Source organism: Ascaphus truei, chromosome 4, assembly GCF_040206685.1.
Source record: "Ascaphus truei isolate aAscTru1 chromosome 4, aAscTru1.hap1, whole genome shotgun sequence".
NCBI classification, from domain to species: domain Eukaryota; kingdom Metazoa; phylum Chordata; class Amphibia; order Anura; family Ascaphidae; genus Ascaphus; species Ascaphus truei.
Genome location: NC_134486.1, coordinates 205,553,370 through 205,575,663, shown reverse-complemented (window position 1 = coordinate 205,575,663; position 22,294 = coordinate 205,553,370). Strand labels below are relative to the sequence as shown.

General features: G+C 38.3%; 2 protein-coding genes across 6 annotated transcripts in view; one reads left to right on the top strand and one right to left on the bottom strand.

The window, feature by feature from the left end:
- Positions 1-6,933, top strand: part of TBCE (tubulin folding cofactor E) — a 49,579-nt gene extending 42,646 nt beyond the window's left edge. The window contains exons 10-17 of the mRNA XM_075596776.1: positions 442-506; positions 584-648; positions 1,211-1,363; positions 1,973-2,126; positions 2,898-2,966; positions 4,338-4,397; positions 5,786-5,877; positions 6,650-6,933. Coding sequence (XP_075452891.1) covers positions 442-506; positions 584-648; positions 1,211-1,363; positions 1,973-2,126; positions 2,898-2,966; positions 4,338-4,397; positions 5,786-5,877; positions 6,650-6,742 — 751 coding nt within the window. The 3' untranslated portion in view covers positions 6,743-6,933. The remainder of the gene's footprint in view (positions 1-441; positions 507-583; positions 649-1,210; positions 1,364-1,972; positions 2,127-2,897; positions 2,967-4,337; positions 4,398-5,785; positions 5,878-6,649) is intronic.
- A 427-nt stretch (positions 6,934-7,360) lies between these two features.
- B3GALNT2 (beta-1,3-N-acetylgalactosaminyltransferase 2) overlaps positions 7,361-22,294 on the bottom strand; it is an 87,178-nt gene continuing 72,244 nt past the window's right edge. For 4 of the 5 annotated variants that reach the window (XM_075596778.1, XM_075596779.1, XM_075596777.1 and 1 more), the window contains 5 exons: positions 19,989-20,172; positions 19,618-19,743; positions 15,466-15,625; positions 8,728-8,784; positions 7,361-7,743 (listed from right to left, as the gene is read on the bottom strand). In XM_075596778.1, the coding sequence (XP_075452893.1) occupies positions 7,588-7,743; positions 8,728-8,784; positions 15,466-15,625; positions 19,618-19,743; positions 19,989-20,172 (683 nt within the window). In that variant the 3' untranslated portion in view covers positions 7,361-7,587. The remainder of the gene's footprint in view (positions 7,744-8,727; positions 8,785-15,465; positions 15,626-19,617; positions 19,744-19,988; positions 20,173-22,294) is intronic. The other variant, XM_075596780.1, reaches the window with a different exon arrangement.

Sequence of the window (22,294 nt, the reverse complement as noted above, 5' to 3'; positions counted from 1 at the left end):
CATTTAGAAGCCGCACTTAACGGTGTTCCAGACGTGTTTCACGTACATTGATGCTTGCCACAACTATATATTCCTGTATAGTAGTAGTTGGACTGTGTAGAATTGTCCTGCCCTAATTAGCATTCAATAATGCATAATATGGTCACCAAGCAATTTTAAATGTTTCACACATTTTAAAAAGATTTAGTGATTCATTGTGTGGGTAAATACTTTGGAGATCACTTGCATACACTTTATAATAATGTATAAATATAGTCACTGATGGATTTTATAAACCTATTTGGAAAAACGTTTGGTGCATTCATTGAATGCAGTTATTTAAGAGCTTTCCTTTCTAAACCCACATTCTGACAAACGTATTATTATTTTTTCCCCCTCTGGTCCACCTTACTATGTTGACTACAGTAAATGGAAACTAACTACCCACCTTCTACATTACAGATTGAAACAACTCATAGTTTCCAACAATCAGATCTCTTTACTTAACTTCCCTGATGTTGAATTTGGTAAGTTGGCATTCTATTTTCTCTCATTGTATTATCATCACGTGCACATGTTTAACATGTTTCTTTTATTTGTTTAGGGCATGAAAGTGCAATGTTTAGTTCCTTGAATAGCTTGTCAATCGATGGCAATAACATATCACAGGTGAGATTTTTTTCCCTTGTTCTTTAACCTGGGGTATAACAATTGGGCAAGCAGCAATTCCCTCCAGAAGCGTAGATGAGTCTAACTCAGGAGGGTGCAACTCAGTCCTCAAGGGCCACCAACAGTCAGATTTTCAGGATATCCCTGCTTCAGCACAGGATATTCTTAAGACCTGACCATGACTGAGCCCTGGTGCTGAAGCAGGGATATCCTGAAAACCTTACACTTGTTTGCTCTTGAGGACTGGACTTGCCCACTCGTGGTCCAACTCTTACAATGTTGGCATCTTGCCTAACGCTAGAAAAACATTAGGTTTTTTTTTTTAGACTGCACTGGACTCTGGGGAGAGCTTTATTTTAACCTCTCGAACATTTAATATTTCAAGTGCTTATATCTCCTGAAAAAAGCATCAGATATTAAAAATAAAAATAGCATTGGAAAGGGAAAGATGTAAAGTAACCTACCAATAACTTGCAAAAAGGAGCACGAACTACTTTATAGTATGGCACAGTCAAAACTGACGTGATTAAAAAGTGAGATCTCTTTTTTTTTTTTATAATAGTGGTCTTTAATAAATGAACTGAATAAACTGGAAACGTTGCAGTCTCTGAACTGCCAGAACAACCCATTGATGGAGAGTGAGAAGAACCCTGAAACTGTCCGGCAGCTCATCATTGCAAAAATTGCAAAACTAAAGGTTTTAAGCAGGACTGAGGTATGAATTTTCCGTCCTATGATAATCAAGAGAAAATGACACACCTCTGGTGATGTTTATTATATGGACAAAATTAGATCATTGGTATTCTTAGTACAAATCAAACTGCACAATCACACACCTTGAATTCACACACTACAACTTGAATCGGCTAAAGGGGGCATTTAAACAAATTAAAATAAACAAGTTACCAGAACGCCCATGTTATAAGATACTGCTTATTTTAGCTTAATTTGAAACTTCCCTCACTAAGAGCACGTGTAAATGTTCTATGATCAGCTGTTACATTTGTGTGTGTTATCTTGAGAGAGGTCCCATTTGAGCACCAAAACGATTTGACCAAATAAAACAAAATCTTCACTATAGCAGTCCTGTGAATGCCAGTCCCTTCAACCTTCTGCATGTATTACAGTACCAGTTTGTGCACCAGGGCCAGATAGATGGATATAAATAGAGATATTTATCTTGAGGAAGATCCTGGACCGGAACAACATGTTGATTCAGTAAACTCACTTGTCATGTTTTGGAAGTCCTTAGATTGCTGATTCTTCTATGAATATATGAAAACTATATATACTGTATAAACATTGTTGGTGTATGTTTGCACAGATTCTCCTGTCAGAGAGAAAGGGAGCTGAACTTGACTACCGGAAAAAGTTTGGGATTGATTGGCTAAAAGCCGGTGGGAATCAAAATCAAGAACTAAATAACCCCAGCGTACAGTTTCTTATTGATCACCCGAGATACAATGCTCTTATAGAAAGTACGTTAAGTTAAAACTCACTAGTATGCTAGACTTTTTTTTTTTTATCTCTGTAACCCTCTTATCAAAGAAAGCGTGTATAGAATGTTCTCTATTATATAATAACCTAAAATAGTATTATTTAAGGGGTACAGAAAGGTTCACTCACAATGTAATATTTGGCCAAATATTGGTCCATTTTTCTCTATAGACCATATGTACTAAAAAGTCTTCTGATATAAAGACACCGTGTGGCACCGGAAGACACCTTCACCCATTGAAGTGAATGGGCTGCAAGGTGTTTTCCAGTGCTGGGAGGTATCTTATGGCAGGGGACAGTTTAGTAAAATGGTCAATCGTGATAAACAGACCCGATGGTATAAAACAATTTCAATAAGCCATGATTAAAAAGTACAAACCTTAGCAGTCGAATCTAAGCAGATGCTATACACATGAGATGTCACCCGGGGTCCAACAAGCTATTATTTACTTGCTTGTATTCCATGGCCATTGGAAATGTCTGTGGTGAAAGGTGTTACACAAGTAAAAGCCATTCTGCAAAGAATGAGTTCAAATGAGTCTAATCGAGTATATGCATCAAATTGTTTGAGAACAAAGCACATTTAATCTGAGCGCATCGGAAAGTATTGTGATGCATGCAAAATTTATGAGTTTGTATGGATTGTTTTTCTTTGTAATGAATCCCAGGTCTCATGCTAAATATTTGAAATAAATAAAATATTTCCATTTTCTTTTGGTACTTTCCTAAGTATTTATTTGTGCTTCTTCTAGAATATGGTGCACCTGAAGATGGAGAACTAAAACCGCAGCAGCCGTTTGCATTGAAAAATCAATTGCTAAGTAAAGTGCAACTATTCTTATAGAGCTGTCAAGGGTCCCCCACTCGGGAGCGTGACAAAGGGCCTCACACATGCATGTGCGCGAGACCTTTCCTCACTTCTAGAGCAGCAGATCCAGGGGAAGGGCCAATGATGACAGGGATGGGTCAGTGAATTTGGGGTTGATGTGCTAGAACACAGTTATGTGGCATGGTTATGATGCTTGGGGGTGAGGTTGTGATGTGGGGGCAGGTTTGAGACCGTCTTGGGGTCTCTCAGTAGCATGCTGTGTAAGATTGTGATACAGAGCCTTCATGTACGTGACGCACGAAAATGGCTTAAAACAGGGCTGTGCTCAGTAATGGGTCAAGAGCGGCATGCGTTTCTATATGCGTGGGGTGATTATAAAGAGAGAGAGAGACGCAGTAACGCAGTAGACCATCCTACAACCCAGAAACATAAGAAGCATTCTGTTATGTTTTCAACTCTCCGATTTGGTTATGGCGAAGATAGTGATTCTTTGCATACTATTACTAGTCCACCAGCGTGCTAGTGACATTAACCAGATTAAGCACTGTGTGCATGTTTATATGCACACAAACTAAAAAGCAGCCTCTAGTTGAGAAAAATAGCCCATCGGATAAAATCCACATTTTGGGAAATACCATTTTAAAAATGGTACAGGCATACCCCGCATTAACGTACGCAATGGGTCCTGAGCATGTATGTAAAGCGAAATTGAACTTAAAGTGAAGCATTACCTTTTTTCCACTTATCGATGCTTCGGTACAGGTAGGGAGCCGGTATTTCTGATCAGGACGTGCTGACAGGCGCATGCGAGAGCTGCCGTTTGCCTATTGGCTGAGGGGAATCGGTGTGTCACTACTATGGTGGTCTGTAGGGCAGAATAAGTGTCCGTACTTGCGAAGTGAGCGTACTGACACGGGTTTGGTGCTATTGAAAATATGCCCTTACTCGCGAGTGTACTTAGTGAGTGTCCTTAAACCGGGGTATGCCTGTACAGTAGTATAAACACTGCTGGTCACAGCTGTGGTGCTTATGGACACTGTTCAGGAACTGTGCTATAAGTCCATTTATATTTAGATCTTGACCTTCTAGTTTTACTGTCATTCATTTTTAGTATATTTCTTTTTAGAAGGTATGCACAAATCAGGCACTTTTTTGAGTATGTTCGAATTAATTTAAATGCCAGGTGAAAAGTCTCTGTCTTGAAATAAAAAATGTCCAGGGGCTGTGGTGGAAAAGAATTAAGAGAAAATTAAACATTGCTGCAATATATTTAGGAAATTGTATGATAGTTGTTTTTTTTTTTTGTAATTCTGTATTGAGGTAATGATGGTAGATAAATATATATATTTTTTCTTTTTTGAAGCGTTAACAATAACATGCCCTGATAAACCAGATCAAAAACCCATACTGAAGAAACTGCCAGGTGAGTAATGCCTATTCACAGAATGAATGTTTTATTAAATTGTTGCGTGATTTCATAACTTTTTTTTTTAACATCCAATTTTTGTAATAATGATCAAATATGTACAATAAACCAGTGATGTTCACTGCAAAAGGGGGGCTGTTATGCAGGAGATAACAGTTGTCTACTAGAATCTTACATGCCAGTACAGATTGAGACTAAAATTAAAAAGCCACAGGCATGTTTAGAGTTGGATAACCAAGCAGAACTGAAAAGGGAGGAAGAGAAACTAGTCTGTCCTTTAGTTATATTAGAGTAATGTTGGGGTCATGCGTGAAACAAGTATAGTTTAAGAAGTTCCATTAGCATTATGTGGCAAACCTTTTTTGTTTTTTGTTCCTCTCACTGGGAACATGGGGGGGAGAGGTGGAATGTTTATTCCATGAAGCAGCAAATGTTGCTATCAACTTTTTGTTCATGCTTGAGGGTATTAGGAAGAGCAGTCATGGATCTTGGGAAATGTCAACATCAGTGTAGTTCAAAGCAGCTAAATGTGATCCGAGAGAAATGTATACTTGTTGCAGGTTTGTGAACAGGGGATCAACATTGGAGTTCTCCATATATGTAATGTGCACTTTAAGAACAAACCTGTGAGGTTTTGAAAGCTCTGTACATTCTAGTTTCATACATGAAGAACTGTAATGTTGGTCTGCACAATCTATAATATATTATAAAAGTCAAAATATTACCAATAGCGTAAACAGGGGGTGCGCAAACGGGGGGGAGAGACTTTCTCTGGGGGGGAGTGACTGTTAGAGGCCCCCGTCACTCCAGGGGAACCCCGAGAGGTCTCTAACTTCACTTACCTTTTGTATCGGGCGACGTGTCGCCATGGCAACCCGGCGTCAAATGCCGCTGCGGGGTAACGTCACATGACCCTGCAGCATCATTTGACCCTGGAAGGGGGGAGATTAGGCACAGGGGTGTAGTGGGAATAGTTTGCTCACCCCTGGCGTAGACTTCAGTTAATAAAGGGAACGTTTTTGGCAGGAACATTAACCCATTCAGTGTCCTATCGACGTACGGTGTATAGCAATAAGTGCTACCCCAGGGGCTGTCATGACGTATAGTGTACGTCTTCGGCCTCTGCTTGTTTTTCAGGGGTTGTACGCATTCCAAGCTCGCACCCTCCCTGTCTCCTCCGGCCTGACAGCTGGTACCTAAGCAGCATCATGTGATTGCTCCGGAGTGGTCACGTGATGCGGAAGTGTTTTTAAACAAGTGGCAATGTGACCTTTGTTTAAGAAACATTGTGGTGAAGACCCAAGGAACATGACCAGGGACAAGCTAATGTGAAGTTCTTTTTGTTGGCTCAAAGCATAATGCATTTTCTTTGTCCTGTCTCTCAGATTCTATGACTGTTCAAAAGGTGAAAGGACTACTTTATCGTCTGCTCAAAGTGCCAGGGTCTGAACTGAAATTGTCATATGAGAGTGCAAAAGTGAGTAATACACACAGTTTATCCAACATATTCTATGCAATATTTAACTTTTCCTTAATTTAAAATTAAATTGGAAATAAGGCGACTTTTCCATGCTTGTGGCCTTGCCATCATGCACAATGCCTTTCATGTAGCTTTGTAACCACAGCTGTCTGATGTATAATTGTAGAACATGAATTAAAAATATTAAAATAAATGACATTAGTAAAATTGTGTGTATGTATATCTATTTATACATACACCTACTGTACAGACAGAGCAGCAGTCATGTGGATAATGTGGCTGTACACTACCTTTTGTGCAGTGTCTCTGCCAGGGCAGTGGGTTAATGGAGCACTAGTCTGCAGGGATTCCAGGCTAGGGCCCAGAACTTTAATTTTCATGGATTGTTCAATTTCTCATCCACAGTTTTACATTAACAATGTTTTTGTTATAAATATATAATAGTCTCATAATACAGCCTTTAAAAATGGTAGCAAAAGTGTTTGTTGCAATAAAGTATAAGCACTTGGCTTAGATAGAACAGGCCACTGAGATACGGACAACTAGCAGCTCAAGGACCACCTTGTGGCTTCCTTAAGACAGTATAACATGTGACCATGTTATTTATGTATTTGAACTACTTCACACGAGAAACATCTATATGCCAAATAGACCACTTCTACATGGGACGGTTATCTATAGGCTTTTTGGATATGGGAAATTAGATTTAAACTGATCTGATTTTTGGATATACATTACCTGCATTTTAACACCTATTTTCTTTACACAGATGATGGGTCAAGAGATTGAACTAGAAAATGATTTAAAGCCCCTGCATTTTTACTCCGTAGAAAATGGAGACTGCATGCTGGTGAGGTGGTAATGTACAGTGGTAACAGAAAACCAGCAATCTACAACTGACACATTGTGGGCTGTTTAACATGTTTATAGAAGTAAAAAAACGATTTAATGTTTGTTATCAGAAGGCTCATCTTTGGAAAGATGTTGGTTTGGAGTCGGAACATTGTGTATCATGCATTACTAATTTCAATAAAGTTTTTATTTTCTAACTTATTTGGGCAAACTAATTATTGTACCAAACTTTGAAATCCTCAGTAAAATTAACCCAACTTCTGCCTTGAACTAGTTTTCTTGTGTAAATTGACGAAATCTGACTTATCCATGAGGTTTGAAAGTTGCGTACTACTATATTATAGGTATGAAAATGTATATTAACCTAAAGGTAGATAAAGTACATTTGTGTGGCCAGTGCAAACCAATGGGAAAAAAGTAACTGAAGATGTCCATTATCAAGCACTAGAAAGAAATACATGAAAGGCATTAATTTGATATATTGAGGGCTTACCAGTCACCGAGGCACCTTTTTGAAAGCATCAACCCTTTCCCCCAAAAAGCAAGTCTGAGGGAATACTTCTTGCACAGTAACTGTATTATAAGTGAGTTTTGTGCAGTACGTGTAAAATAATATTTCAACATCTCATTTAGCATAGCTGAAGGTATTTATTAAGGGCAAACATTGTATTTGTCCTCCTTTCAAGATTGCAATCCAACTACTCTTTAAGCATTTGGAAAACATGACATTGTACTATAGCTCTGATACTTTATACAGTATAAAATAGTTTTTTATTTATTTTTTTTCAATCAACACTGCGCTAAAATTTTTACTTTAAGTTCATTTCTGGTAGTCCAATAGCACATTTTATCCAGTTAAATATCTGTAGTTTCTTTGGTCATCTCTTCACATGCGCAAGGATTCCCACATCGTTCTTTCTGATGCCAAAGTTCCAGGAGTTCTTGTGGAGAGTACTGGGGTGAAGAGAGCATTCCCGTTTCACACTTCTTTTCACACAACCAAAGACTATCCTAATAACAAGAAATATAATTTCAAGCATGTGTTCATCAGACTATTTTAATAGAAAACAAAGTACATACATGTCAATCATTGATTAGTCTGATTTGAGTAAAATTCTTGTGTAGTCAAATTTCAGATAAACATAATAAATTGTATTTTTACAAACTGCTCAACTGAGAAGATGAGTCTTCAGTTGTGAAATGTTTCATCTATAAATCATTCTCCTATACTTCTATTTCTAGTCAAATGCACTTCAGTTGTGTGCTGAACTGTGCATACAGGACCTGTCTGAAAATAAGGATTTAAACATTTAGGGCCATATTTATTAAGATGTTCTAATCTTATTCTAAACCTTTAAAAAAAAAAAACTGCAGCTATAATCAGTCTTGTACTATGAGAAAATACTTGTAGCATTTAAAAAAAAGAATTTTTTTAATGTATTATAATATAACGAGCATTTTTGTTTCCTATACCAACCATTTACAAAGTCACTTCCTCTTCTGAAAGGCTCTGGCACACCCCTTTTTGTGCCCTTCCCGCTATAGCAGTGCACCAATTGTATCTAGTGACTGCCTGGTCACATGATCTTCCACACACAACTTTGCATCTTTGGTCATATTCTGCTGCACTGACAGCCATTTAGTGAACCCCCGAGCCAAGTCTTTGCCGATCAATCACAGGAGAACAGATCGATCGGCAACTTGGCTAATTACTTGTCAGTGTGGAGATTGTATTGATGCACATACAGTATTGAATGGAAATGTTTACTTTTTTAAATGGCAGCTTGAACTGCTGCTTTTGAAGCCCATTCAAGTGAATATTTACTAAGCCATGCTGGAAGGTGTCCATAAAAAACAAAACAAAACAAAAAAAACTGCTTCATAAATATGGCTCTAAATGGCCTGGTTACCCCAAACCAAATTTATTGAAATCAAGGTACAGATCAACCATTATATACTAGCCGTTTCATTATAAACTAATTCTAGTTCTCTCACCTGATAGCGTCTAGGGCCAATTGCTGACATCCAAATGCCCATACTCACATCTTCACCCTATAAAACAAAGACCTCTGCTAAATGCTGATGGCATGAAATTGTTTTATAAAGAACTTTTTTAAAACTAGTCATGCACACGTATAGTATAAAAAGCTAAAGCTTAGAGTTGTTTTTACACAAACTGTGGAACCTGTATATCGTATGCAAGACTTGGCTGTCACTCAGGTGGAATGCTTCATATTTGTAGTTAAATCAATTTTGGATTGGAAACAAACTTAGTGATCATTTTAAAATGGTGGGGTTGTAAATCCATGGTATTTAAAGCAGCTGTACATTTTTTTCCATGCCCTCTGAGCATAGAGCAGCAGAGGCGCACTCCAAAGAAACAGAATAACTATTGCCAGCATTTTAAGGCAAAAAAATAAAAAATAAGACCCCCCCCCCCGTATGTACACACTAACGCGAATATTCTGGACCCAGGGTCATGTCTAGGGTATGAATGGACCCAGATAGCTTCAACTCATTCCTGTTACAAGCACAACAAGTTCTTTGTCTTTTCTTCACTTTATTGGGGAAAGCATAGATACACAAAGGCACTTGTGGAAGATGGTGTTGTGAGAGAATGTCTCTATAGAGAATGTGCTTGATAGTAGGGAAAGGTGAAAAGGATGAGGCCTTGCCAGTAGAGGGGTAACAGAAGACGTACTCACTCAGCCAATGTAGGAAGTAAAAGGAAGTGTGAGGGAATCTGGGTAGCATGAATAGTCTGGGGACAGACTGTCAGCAAGGCAGGGGGGAGGGCAGACTAGCCCATTCTGAGAGAGAGGCTGAGGTTGCCATAGCAACTCACTGACTGTGTAAACAACATGTGTATAAAAAATGTTGCCTTTTCAAATGCAGCAAGCTGCTGGGACAGGGTAAATAACAGGCAGCTAAACTAGGGAGATATGAATCCCATAAGCTGCAAAGGGAGACAGAGAAATATGAAATCTTGTTACATGACAGCGAAATCAAAACATGCCAGAAAAGCACCACAATGTAACTAAGGATGACATGATGACCCCCATATCAGCATACATAAAAGGCAGAGACAAAAAAAGGCCCAGCAAAAAGGACTAATGAAACAATGAAAAGGATGTACTAGCAAAAAAAATAAAAGGTTGTGCAGACACTGGTTCTGGGAAATTGTTTCAGGGACCAGGCTGACCCAAAAAGGGTAAACTACTTATGTAACTCTAGCTGACTAGGTCATAAATATTCAGATTGGACCAACAGATGGCTACAAAATTACTTTACTTAAAAAGGGTAGCAATCCTACAGCAGATTGACATGTACTGTATTTGGACTGAGTCTTAAACAAATAAGGATATACCAAGTACTAAAGTTTGTATATATACACACACATCACTTAATGTATAACTTGTGTATATTACCCTTGCAAAAGGCAAGAGACAAAGTGCTCATCTTGACACATGTGTGCAGATAAGTTGCCCAGGGAGACCTCTGTCTGAACTTGCCCAATATTTCAAAATAAATAACTCCCCGGAGGTGTCCTTTCACCCTTTGGTTGGGCACACGTCAGTGACTAGAGGCAAGCTGATTTCTCTGGCTTCTCAGAAAAAAAAAAAAAGCAAAACAAATTGAAATATTAACACAAAAATTATCAGAATTAGAATTTATCCACAAAACAAATCCCTCCCAGAAAAATTACAGGCAAATAATTTCAGTAAGAGGCCAATTAAATCTTCTGTTAGTGACAAACGCAGAGAAAGCTATACGATGGACCAAACAGAAATACTACGAAAAAAGTAATAAGGCAGATAGAATGCTTGCACGCAAGTTAAAACAAAAACAAGAAAGGCCAAAATTCATAGTATATACACCAAAAACAGTCTGGTATCTCATAGTCCTAAAATAAGTAAATCATTTAGAGATTATGCATCCCTCTACAATTTACCTGGACCTGTGGGAGTCTTGGCTAAAAATAACAAAAAAAAGCGCAACATTTTCTAGCAGAATGCCGACTTCCCCCCCACACTTAAACCAAATGATATAACAAACTCTAAAAAAAAAAAAAAAAGAGCCGCTTCAAATTCTGGACGCAATTAAATCCCTGAAAACTGGGTCCGGATGGACTCTCGAACGTCTATTACAAGAAATTTTCCACGATTCACCTCCCATATTTAACAAAGATATTTCATCATTTGCTACATGCAACTATGGTCCTGGTCCGGATGGACTCTCAAACGTCTATTACAAGAAATTTTTCACGATACGCCTCCCATATTTAACAAAGATATTTCATGATATGCTACGTGCAACTATAATGGTAATCCAGAAAGAGGGAAGAGATCCCATGATGTGCTCTAGCTACAGAACGATTTCCCTACTAAATACAGATCTAAAAATATATGCAAAAATTTGGGTCCTAGACTAATTCATCCGGACCAGGTGGGTTTCATCTTAGGCAGGCAAGCCCTTGACAATACAAGGACGGTGAATCTTATACATGTGGCGAAAAACAGCTTGTCCATCTTTTACTTACTAGATGCAGAAAAAGCATTTGATAGATTAGATTGGCAGTTTATGTCGGCCACGCTTTCACAAAAATAAAATTTGAAATAGTATAAATACGTTATACTCTGCCCCAACAGCTTATGTGAAGACCAACAATTTTGTCTGACCCTTTCCCAATATTAAACTGAACTAGACAAGGTTGTCCGCTGTCCCTTTTGCGGTTTGCCTTGGCCATATAACCATTAGCCTGTCGGATAAGAATGAATTCCAACATTTCTGGTATTTTTGTTGAAAAGGATGAATTCAAGATGGCCCTTTTTGCAGATGATATACTATTGACACTTTCAAAACCGCTCATATCACTCCCTAATCTGTTTTTTCATACTTTATCGGAATTCAGATACGGAATTCGGGATACAAAATTAACAATACTAAATCCTTGGCCCCTAGTATAAATCTCCCTAAAGAAATGGTAAAATTTACTCCAGCTAAATTCCGATTTCAAAAGGAATCCGAACCATATTAAATATTTAGGTGTCCAAATAACCAAAAAGATTGAACATTATACACTACAAATTTTAAACCCTTTTTAAATCAAATAACAAAAGATCTGGCCACCTGGAACCCACATATAATCTCTTGGTTTAGGAGGATAGCAACTGTTAAAAGGAATATTCTACCTAGACTCCTATCTTTTTCAAACTCTCCCAGTTGAAATGTGCCAGAAATATCTAATGTACTAAAGAAAATATTGAAATTTATATGGCAAAATAGACGCCCCAGAGTCTGCAAAGACATTCTCTATAAGTCTAAATCAAAAGGAGGTCTAGCTCTCCTGAATTTACAAAAATACTATAGAGCAGCCCCATTGGGGCAATTAATTAGTTGGCATGCAAACCCAGCGGATAAACTATGGGTAGAGCTAGAGAATTTGATTTGCTCCCCATTTGAAATCAAGAATCTCCTTTGGTTTAACAAAAAAAATCTAGACCAGCTGGGATTTACAGAAATCCGGTGATATCTTTTGCCTGTAATCTCTGGGACTCTAAAATCCAGGTTCCAGTTAACTATCCTTCCCTCCCCCCCTCATGCAACCTTTGTTTACGGACCCCTTCCTTCCTTTTTATATGAGAAACCAACAATCCAGCCCTTGGATTCAAAAAGGACTCTTAAGAGTCAACAATATTCTTATTCATGGGAAGGTACCCTCCTTTGCGTCATTACAAAAAATAGTCACCTCATTTTTTTAGTTTTCTTCAGATCAGACACTATATCCAATCTACAAGACAAATAGAATCCACGATCTTACTTTACACGAGGATTGGTGGTTAAATCATAACCTGACTCCCAAAAGCAACCAAACTCCTGATAAAAATATGATCTCCTGGGAGAAAGATTTAAACCTCAATTTAAATCTGGATATATGGAAAGATATATGGGAGGCAGCCATCACAAACTTTGTGTTGTGGTCAAGGAGAATATCTACAAACTAATATTCAGATGGTACATGACTCCTACTAGGTTACTCTTTTTCCCCGAATGTCTCCCCATTATGCTCGGGTAATTGTGGTGAAATGGGTGTATTATACATCTGGCTCTCCCATGCACATATCATCAAGGGGAGCAACCCACACTTTACACATGATATCTGGTACATTTTACTTTCGCTGCGCTTTTTTGCTCACTTTGAGTCCCAATTACTCTGGTACTTAGCGTCCCACTTATTTTAGAAGAGTTACAACTCCCATAAACTGTTTTTAACCCATTCACTCCTCACATTACTGCACATACCTCCTCCCCTATCTATTGTATATTGTGCATCTGTTTGAGTGCTCTCCATTGGGGTTCTTTCTCTCTCCCAGTATTAGTTTATGTTTACCCGATAGCAGCACCACAGACCAAACTGTTTAGCAGTTGCGAGGGTACTCTCCTTTCCCTCCCCCTCCCCCCTTCTTTCCCTTTAGTTCGTTGTACTACATTAACAACCAAGTACTCAAAGCAAAAAGAAAATATTTTGAATGATGTGCATTATCAGCAAGCAACCAAAGATTTGTAAGGGCTGATTGGCAAAAAAAATTAATATAGCACCATAACCAAGTATGGACGACTACAGGGGGAGGGGAGAAAGCTTAATGATAATCTTGGCAAATCTGTCACAACCAAATGCCTCCATGGAATATAACTCATGGCCCTCAGACACAACAGTGAAAGGCACAAACAGAATCAACTTTATATTACAGGCGTGGCGATTATCCTTGGATTGAGGCAAAACACATACATGAATGAAGTGATTATATGGAGATATCCCTCTCCTCTCCCGCATATTTCTTTATCATTATCCCTCCAAATAGAAAAATTAGTGTGTGTACACCATTTACATATTTTGAAACGAGAGACAATACAAAGTAAATAAACCATTATAGCTACAGTATAGTCAATGTGCCAGAGTTACTGAAGGGTGTTATGGTAAATTAACTTTAAATACCTAACACCACTCCGAGATTGCATGTGACCCATATGTACTAATTGCATATAACTAATAAATATCACGAATATTTCTAGAAAGGCAAAGGAGAACAATAATGAAGCCTAGGCCTTTCTAATATATGTAGCCATGTCTAAGATTGGTGTACATATCTCTTTCTCATGTTGGCAGTAAACCTGGTAAGTATGCAGGATTGCCAGCAACAATCAATGAGGTTTGCCCTCACACCCTGGTGAGGTGTCATATATCCCCAAAGGAAGTGACAACATGCAATGTGCCCACACTTAGTGGTACAGAGCAGGTTTGTTCTCTGGGGGGTGATATAAGACACAGCACTGCCTAAAGTTAGAAGTCAGTTTCCTGTTGTTGTGCTGCCTCTGTTCAGTTAGAGGCACGGGAAGGTTTGCAACAGTGTTGCAGTGGTCTCATGCTAGCTGTGAGTCAGTGAGCATACGCAGCAGAGTTAGAGGAGCTGACAGACAGAGCAGCTCAAGAGAGGAGCTGAGAGAGACAAAGCAGCTCAGGAGAGGAGATTACAGCAGCCAGAGAAGCTGGGGAATCTCTTTGAGAGTAAAGGTGGAAAGCAGCTCTATTAGGGAGAAGGGACCTTCCTAATGGAGTGCTGCACAGAGAGGAGTGCTGCACAGAGATGAGTGGCTGAGTTGCTATCTGTGAGGGGCAGCTTGCCCATACCATGCAAATAAAGATGCCCTGTTCAAAGATACCCCCACTGTGTGAGTGTGAGGTTACTCAGCAGTGGATGGCACCACCAAGAAGGAGTTCCTCGCCAGGACCATCTCCCTGTGGAAGCATAGATCCTGATGAGGTGGAGGCGCTGCACATGAAGTAAGTTGGACTCGCACCCACTACCTCAGCTACCTGTCCTGATGACATCCCCTAATACCATCAAGCGGGAGACTCAGGAGTCCTGTTACTTGCAGGTGCACCACCATACACGATCACGTAATAGGGACCGGTTAGACCACACGGGCCAATGTGAGATTGGGTGGGTCAGACAAGGGGGTCCACCCGTTACATATAGTTGTCAGTTAATGTACCATCTTGTATGTGTGCTTGTCCGCTATTAGCACACATACACACTAAGAAATTCGTAGTGTTTACCATATTCCATCTACTGAATGGCTTTAAGGGCATTATTTCTGCATACAATCACCTTCAAAAACAATGGAGTAAACCAAGGGGAAAAGTCTGTTCCTGTTCTAATTACTGTAATGTAGTGTTATTAAAAGCTGCTTAATGAATCTTGGCCTAGATCTTTTTAATAAAAGGTTACAGTTCAATGCTACAGGTGCAGTAACATACTTTAAGGACGGTGAATTTAGGTGATAAGACGAACTTTGTTCTGTTTTAAAGCCGCAAGAGATGCAAATCTTTTTTTTTTTTTTTAAACACGCGTTCTTCCATAAAATTACATTTCAACAGTATTTAACAAAAACTGTATAACTAAAATGTCACCACATAGCACACACGCACATTCACTCTCATTCCGATCTGGATTACTTTTTTATGCAATGGATCCAATAATTGTGATACGAAGCGGTGAAGAAGATGGGAATGTTTGCTTGATGGTGTGAATGGCCCCTCAGAGTATACGGAATCCAGCCCTAAGGGGCTAATACAATAATCCCCCAAGCAGCAAATCACAGTGGGTTTTTGCCAACCACGATTAGCCGCTTCAGCATATTCTATAAATTTAGCCCCCGAGTATAGTTTACCTGGTAAGTCTTCAGTCTGTCAGAGTTGCTTGCAAGCCACTGAACAATATCTTTTGATATAACATATCCAGACCCACAAGCAAACGCAGGGTACGCTGGACTGAGATACTCCAATTCTTGCCACTTTCCAGTCCGATCAACAGCCCAATTCAGCCTGAAACTTAAAAGTATACGTTGCAGATTTAATGTACCTGCTCCATATCTAGTAAATAGAATTCCCATATAGTTGGCCACAAAACAACTTTTTATATAAACCATGTCAAAACCAAATTAAACAAAATCAATCTAACCATGCTAAAAGTAAACATTTACAGTTTTGTTTCTTTAGAAATTAATAAAAAATAGCATTTTATTGAAGCCTCTGAATGAAGGCGTGTTTGTAGATCGTCTGTGCTGAACACAACGGAAGTCACCAGAGGGAAACAAAGCTCTCCCAAGTCTAAGCTTACCATGTTTATGAATAATAAAATAAACTGTTTAAAATAATTATAGGTGTCAGATTTTCAACAAGGCACTTTAAGTCCCACTGCCATTCATACACTTGGGTCCTTGGAGGGAAGGCCCTTTTCAAGTACTGCTCTAGCCATTGGATGTCCTTGTGGAAAGTAATATTCCGTACAGACATTATGAAGAGTTGTTACCATGGCAACAGTTTTAGGCTACATCTAGCCAGGGTGTGTGATGTAGCATGAACTCACAGGCACTCACGGGTCTTCAAGGTGAAAAGGTAACTTTATTACAAAGGCGTCAATGAATCTTGAAGTTAATCAAAAAAATCCTGCAATGTTACATGCACCCCTATAAACGTGCAATAAGTGTCGGATATACTGCACTTAAGTGTGCACTGAACATTGCAGGAAATCTATGATATGACTTGTAGACGCATAACGAGTATTTATATTTCGATTTTCTTACCTAGCACAGACATCACTGATAGTCAAACCCCCATTTTAAGTTTATGTGCGACTTTCTATTTCCAGCTAGACTACTGTATCTCTCAGACCATGACATTGTCTTCATTGTGAGTCCTTGGTTACAACTCGTTATACAGTATAATCCGCTATATATTGTCGTTGTAGTGGTAAATTGATTAACTACATTCTTTGAGTACTGAGGAAAAGGCCATTAAATGCTCTATTTGACCGGAAAAAAAATCAAAAACAAATTAAGCAGAAACGAAATATTTTTTGCTAATTTTAAACACCACTTAATTTTAAAATCAAACCTGGCGTATTGTGACGTTAATTTATTTAGGATAATTCTTCCAGTTTTTAAATATTTAAAGTTAAAAATAAAAAATCACTATCCAGTTTTTATGATAAGCCTGTGAGTGGCCACTCTAACTAAAGAGCCATTACAGGAGCTAACAAACATATTTTAAATGGCATTTCTCTATTGTAAATTAATGAATGGCTTGGTATACAAGTATAAATTGTTACCTTTGTGTTTACGAATCTAATTTTTGCAAATAAAATTCAGGATAACCCCCTTTTGAACATAACGGAAGATTCCTGACATACTTCTTGAACTGGCGTCACAATTTAAGCGACGTAAAGCTGCATTTCAAGCGGTAGTTAAAAATAAATAAATAATTAAATATGTGCATCAATACAATCTACACACTAACAAGTGATTAGCTAAGTGGCCGATCGATCCATTCTCATGTGATCGATCAGCGAAGATTCGGCTGGGGATTCACTAAATACATCTTGGGTCCTCCTCTTCTGCTGCACTGACAGAAATGTTCTGTGAGGAAGATCCTGTGACCAGCCAGGCACTAGTTTCAATTGGTTCACTGCTATAGAGGGCAGGGCTCAAAATGGTGATGCCGTTTCAGTAGGGGAAGGGGATGTGACTTTGTAAATGGTTGCTATAGGGGAAAAAATGCCTGACATTAGAATACATAAAAATGTATATAATTTTTTTTTTATTATTTTAAATGCTACAATTATTTTCTCATACTGTAGTACAGAACTGAGTTATTATTACTAAAAAAAAAATACATGTAGGATATTGCATGAACTGCAGCATTAAATGTAAAATTTACATACTAAAAACTGATGGGTTTCTAGTTAGAGAACTAGAACCTCACCAGTTTTTTTTTGTGTATCTTGGACTAATTCAGTAACAACTATACATATACAGTACTATAACTATACATTTTCCAATCCCATTGACAGGTTTTGATCCGTCAATGTTACATAGTAGATGAGGTTGGGAAATAAAAAAAACATATGTCCATCAAGTTCAACCTATGCCAAAATTAGACAGATACTCTATCCTATAACCCTACTTATAATATATTGATACAGAGGAAGGCAAACAAAAAACCCCAGTGAAATATCATCCAATGATATCTCATAGTGGAAAAATAAATTCCTTCCTTACATCAAATATTGGCAATCGGATGACTCCCTGGATCAACATCCTTCCCATGTTTATTTGGTATATCCCTGTATACACTTCCTTTCTAAAAAGAAACTCAACAAACTGTTAAGAATTTTTTTTATCTGTAAACCTTATTTTAATAATAAATTGTTAATGATTTAACTCCTGTTCAATTATTGCAAAGGCAGCTAGTATTATCACTTGCTGAGTGAGTTTCAGAAAAAAATTATGTCAAGATAACATTTTGTACATTATATCATGATTAATATTGATGCAAGACCTAATTGACAGCTGCACTTAAATACTTCCAGTTCCCCAGAGCCAAATCCTATAATTATACAGGTAAATAAGAATTTTAATCAGTTAGTGTTAGGGCCTGCGATATTATAGCCATGCCTTGAAGTAGCTCGCAGGCTTATAATGCTTTGGCCAAAGGGTTAAACTAAATTACCCTTTTTTCAAGCGAGATATATATATTAGGTATTTCACTGTATTTTTGTCATATTGGAAGTAGCTCTGGGCTCCCTTTGTGTTTTGTTTTTTGTAGTTCCTCAAACCCAAAGAAACAACACATTGTGGGAATTAATCCGGGATTCCACATTTTGTAGATGTGAGACACCATCTGGGTCGTACTGCCTGCACTTTTTTGTTCCATGTAGCCAATAGAAGGGCAAATATTCTGACTATTATGAATGGGACCTGTGAATTCATTGTTCCATTTTCTCTTTATCTTTTGAAAACCATTTTCTTTAGGCCCAGTGACCTAGACAACAGGGATATGAAAAACAAGCAGGCTGACATGCACATAATGTTCAGTTACACTAGCTTCCCCAACAGACCAGTGTTGAATTTGTATTCATAAAGAACACTTCGCAAAAAAAAAAAACAAAGCTTGCAAAACGTCGAAGATCAAAGCAAATACCACTAGTGTGAAAATATACCCATTAAACTTGATGCAGTATATATTTGTGGCTAAAAGAATGGGATGAATCTGTACAAAAAATGCAATATACTGTACATCTTGGCTATATAGGACAATAAACAGTCCTAAGAAGGAATGCCCTTTTAAAATACCCGTCCCATCACTAGCTAGAAAGAGGACCTATTATGACCATGCTGCCCCCATATATGCATGCTTCCACAATTAAAACAAGAAATATTATTGCACAAACAGTATTATTGCAGATTGTATACTTTCAATGCAGTACAACTATACAGAATCATCATGTCATATGATTTGTCCTAAACAGATCATACTGAAAAAACAATGCAACAGTTTCCAAAGCGAGATACCAAGTAGAACTACTCACAGATTTTAGGTCAGTAAGAGACCTACTTGGTATTTTACTTGGGAAATGCTGTTGAATAGTTTTTTCAGTAAGTTTTGTGCTGGCCACACATTGAGTTTTTTCCCACCTACTATCTTTTTCCCAACATATGTTTTATGTAGATACATTTATATATATATATTTTTTAAATATATTTTTTTAAATATGAGATGCAATAAAGCACACATTCTCAAACCACTCCTCAGGGTCCATCGACCACACCTGTGGTATAACCAATGCAGAGATACACAGGTGAATGCACCCAAATCGGTGTTGGGTAATTGCCTCGGAAATGTGGTCTGGCTCAGGGCCCTGTAGAGAGGTTTCAGAAAGACTGCAGGAAAGAACCGACACTCCATAAAGCATATCCCAATATTTGTCTAACACTGTAAAATAGCACAATAGCAGGTATATATTTATAATATACTTTACTTACTTTCCCCACCATGTGTTTGACCGCTCCAGTTTCTTGTGGTCGATCGTATTAAATACATTGTCCATGTCAATGTAACAGTCATCATCAGTTTTCAGCAAAAACTCAAAGCTTGTAAATTCTACAGTCCTGTTAGAAGAAATTATTACTAGTTTAAATTAAATAATTACTTGAATTCAGAGTTTCTAACAATTGGCAGAAGCTCGATAAATCAGTTAAACTGATCTGGTAACATTGTGGTATAGTAACAATAGTACAATTTGATAAGACCACTGGTTGCAGTGCATATGAACTCTATTACAATTACTTGGTTAATTGCAATGTCGTGTTAGACAATTAGAAATACAGAGACGGAAAAACAAAGGAACACATACCATCTATAAAAATTAAGCAATTTAGAAGGAACATTCCTGTACGTGTCCACAACATCAACAAAAATAATATCTTGAAAAGTTGTGCTTTCCTCCTGTAGTAAGGCATCCTCTTGTTCAAGTTCAACTAAATGGTTCAGAAGTCTTCCTGGGCGATTCTGAAGATTATTTACAAGAGCTTCACCCTCTGAAAAGAAAATAACCAATTTGGCATTATTAGCACTAAAATAAATAAAATCTGAGTATTATAACATGGTACTGGTTCAACATGCCTATTTTTAATAGATTTCCTCTGATGAATAATATGTTTAAGGCAAAAAGACGTGTGTCCTGATTGGGAAAAGTGCAGTCCTATACTATGTTCTTATAGTGAAATAAAATACAATGTACCTGTGATGATGTGTCCTGGTTAGGAGGGTGTGTGATTGGGGTGACGGTGAAGGGGTTAACCGGGCTCATGAATAAACATCAAGCACATCTGGTTACCCCATGACCCGTGTGTTAGGGTCTTAGAGTGTCAGGTCTGGGACCCAGATGTCGAAAGAATATTACTGGGACTGTATACTAATTTTGCTAAATTAAAGATTTGTTTGTCTTTTGCCTTTACTGGGGTGCTGGGAAAGGGAGATTTCTAGGCTGTAAGTTTCAGGGTGGGTTTGTCGGAGAAAGTCTTTACAGAATGTGCCTGTATTGGGGTTCCAAAGTTATGGGATACCCCAAAAGTTGTATCTGGAAATTGAGTGAGATTCTCGGATGCAGCCAAGCACATTACTCGTCCAAACTCTGACTCTGAAAGCGTTATTGCGGCTCACCGCTAGGATCCCTGCTGCAGCATCATCCAGCCAAGGTAAATGGGTATGAAGGGGTTAAACTATCTGCAGCTATACCCGGAGTCCCTAGTGTAGCAGGGGGCCCCCAATGTAGCAGAGATTTTGAACGCAGAAAAGTTTCTAAGTCCCGCTTTTGAGAACGTAGCGGTCACGTCTGGCATTGCATGCCGAAAACAGTTCCAGTACTTTTGTGAGTAACTAACGGTCATTGGAAAGTGCTCTAAAAAGGTCATCTTGGTGTATTTCGTTCCAGAAATGGATTTATTCGTTACCCCCCGTTCCCAGTAAGTGTGTTAACCTTGTGAATTGTGTTACATTGTGTGTATATGTCTTTTCGTGAAATAAATTACCATTTATTTTACCACCTTGTTTTGCTCAATCAATGACCCACCGGGCTTAAGCTGTTAAACCTGGTCTCCCGTGACAATTGGTTTCCCAAATGTTGATCAGTATTGCATTGCTTGCCGGTGTGTGAGATCTGTGGATTTTCTGTAAATAGCAGTTTCAATGCTAATTGTAATGCCTGCGAATTGGTGAATAGTAGCATTGGGGCCATTTAATGTTTACGGTGAAAGTTGTTAAACTCCTCATGAAAGGGTTTTAGGGGCTTATACTATAAAAGCTGAAGTGGCCGATCAGGTAAGTTTCGTCCGAAGTGCCCCATAGAAGTCAATGGATAATTCTAACAGAAAATGGCTTGATAAGCTGCTTCAGCTGATGTAGTGTCCCTTAGTCTCTTCTTTAATCCTAATAAATATTATCTATGTATCGGAGGTACGACAGAGCTGTTAATATATACTGTATGAGAATGTCCTCCCCTTGACTGGTCAGTAAAAGGTTGGCATACTGTAGTGGCATGAGTTTGCTCATGTTTAGCCTGTTACTATCCCTGATTTGCAGTTATATCACTTTTATGGTGGTGTCTGTATACAAGGCACTGCTATCTATGATGGCAAGAAAATAGTTGTTTATACAGGTTCCTTTGTTGACACCTTTCTGTGATATTCATGATGAAACGGTTGGATATTACTACCCAAAGTTTTACAATGGCTTCAATGAGTACAGAAATATTCATTAGAGATCAGCCAGGTTTGTGGAAATTAAGGAGCTTTTTACACGTGCCCACGGATGGAGAATATGGGATCGGTTTGTCTAGTTATTGTTGGATATGGAGGGGAAATGGAATTGAAAGTTTTTATTCATTCTTTAGTCGACAGTGAGGGATTTGGCTAAATCTTTGTAGTATGTAATATTCAGTAGTTGAATTTGGTAAACAACAGGAGGCACATAACCCTGACACTACACCACCGCCTTTATCAGGATTCCTTATAGTGATTCACAGGTTCTCAGAGTGCTTTAATTTGTCTATTTTTCATTGGTCCGGGGATGCACCCGAATCCACAAAGGTAGCCTTTGCAGTACCAAGTGTTCTCACCCTACGTGACTCGGCAGCTGAAAAGATAATAATGTCTACCATTG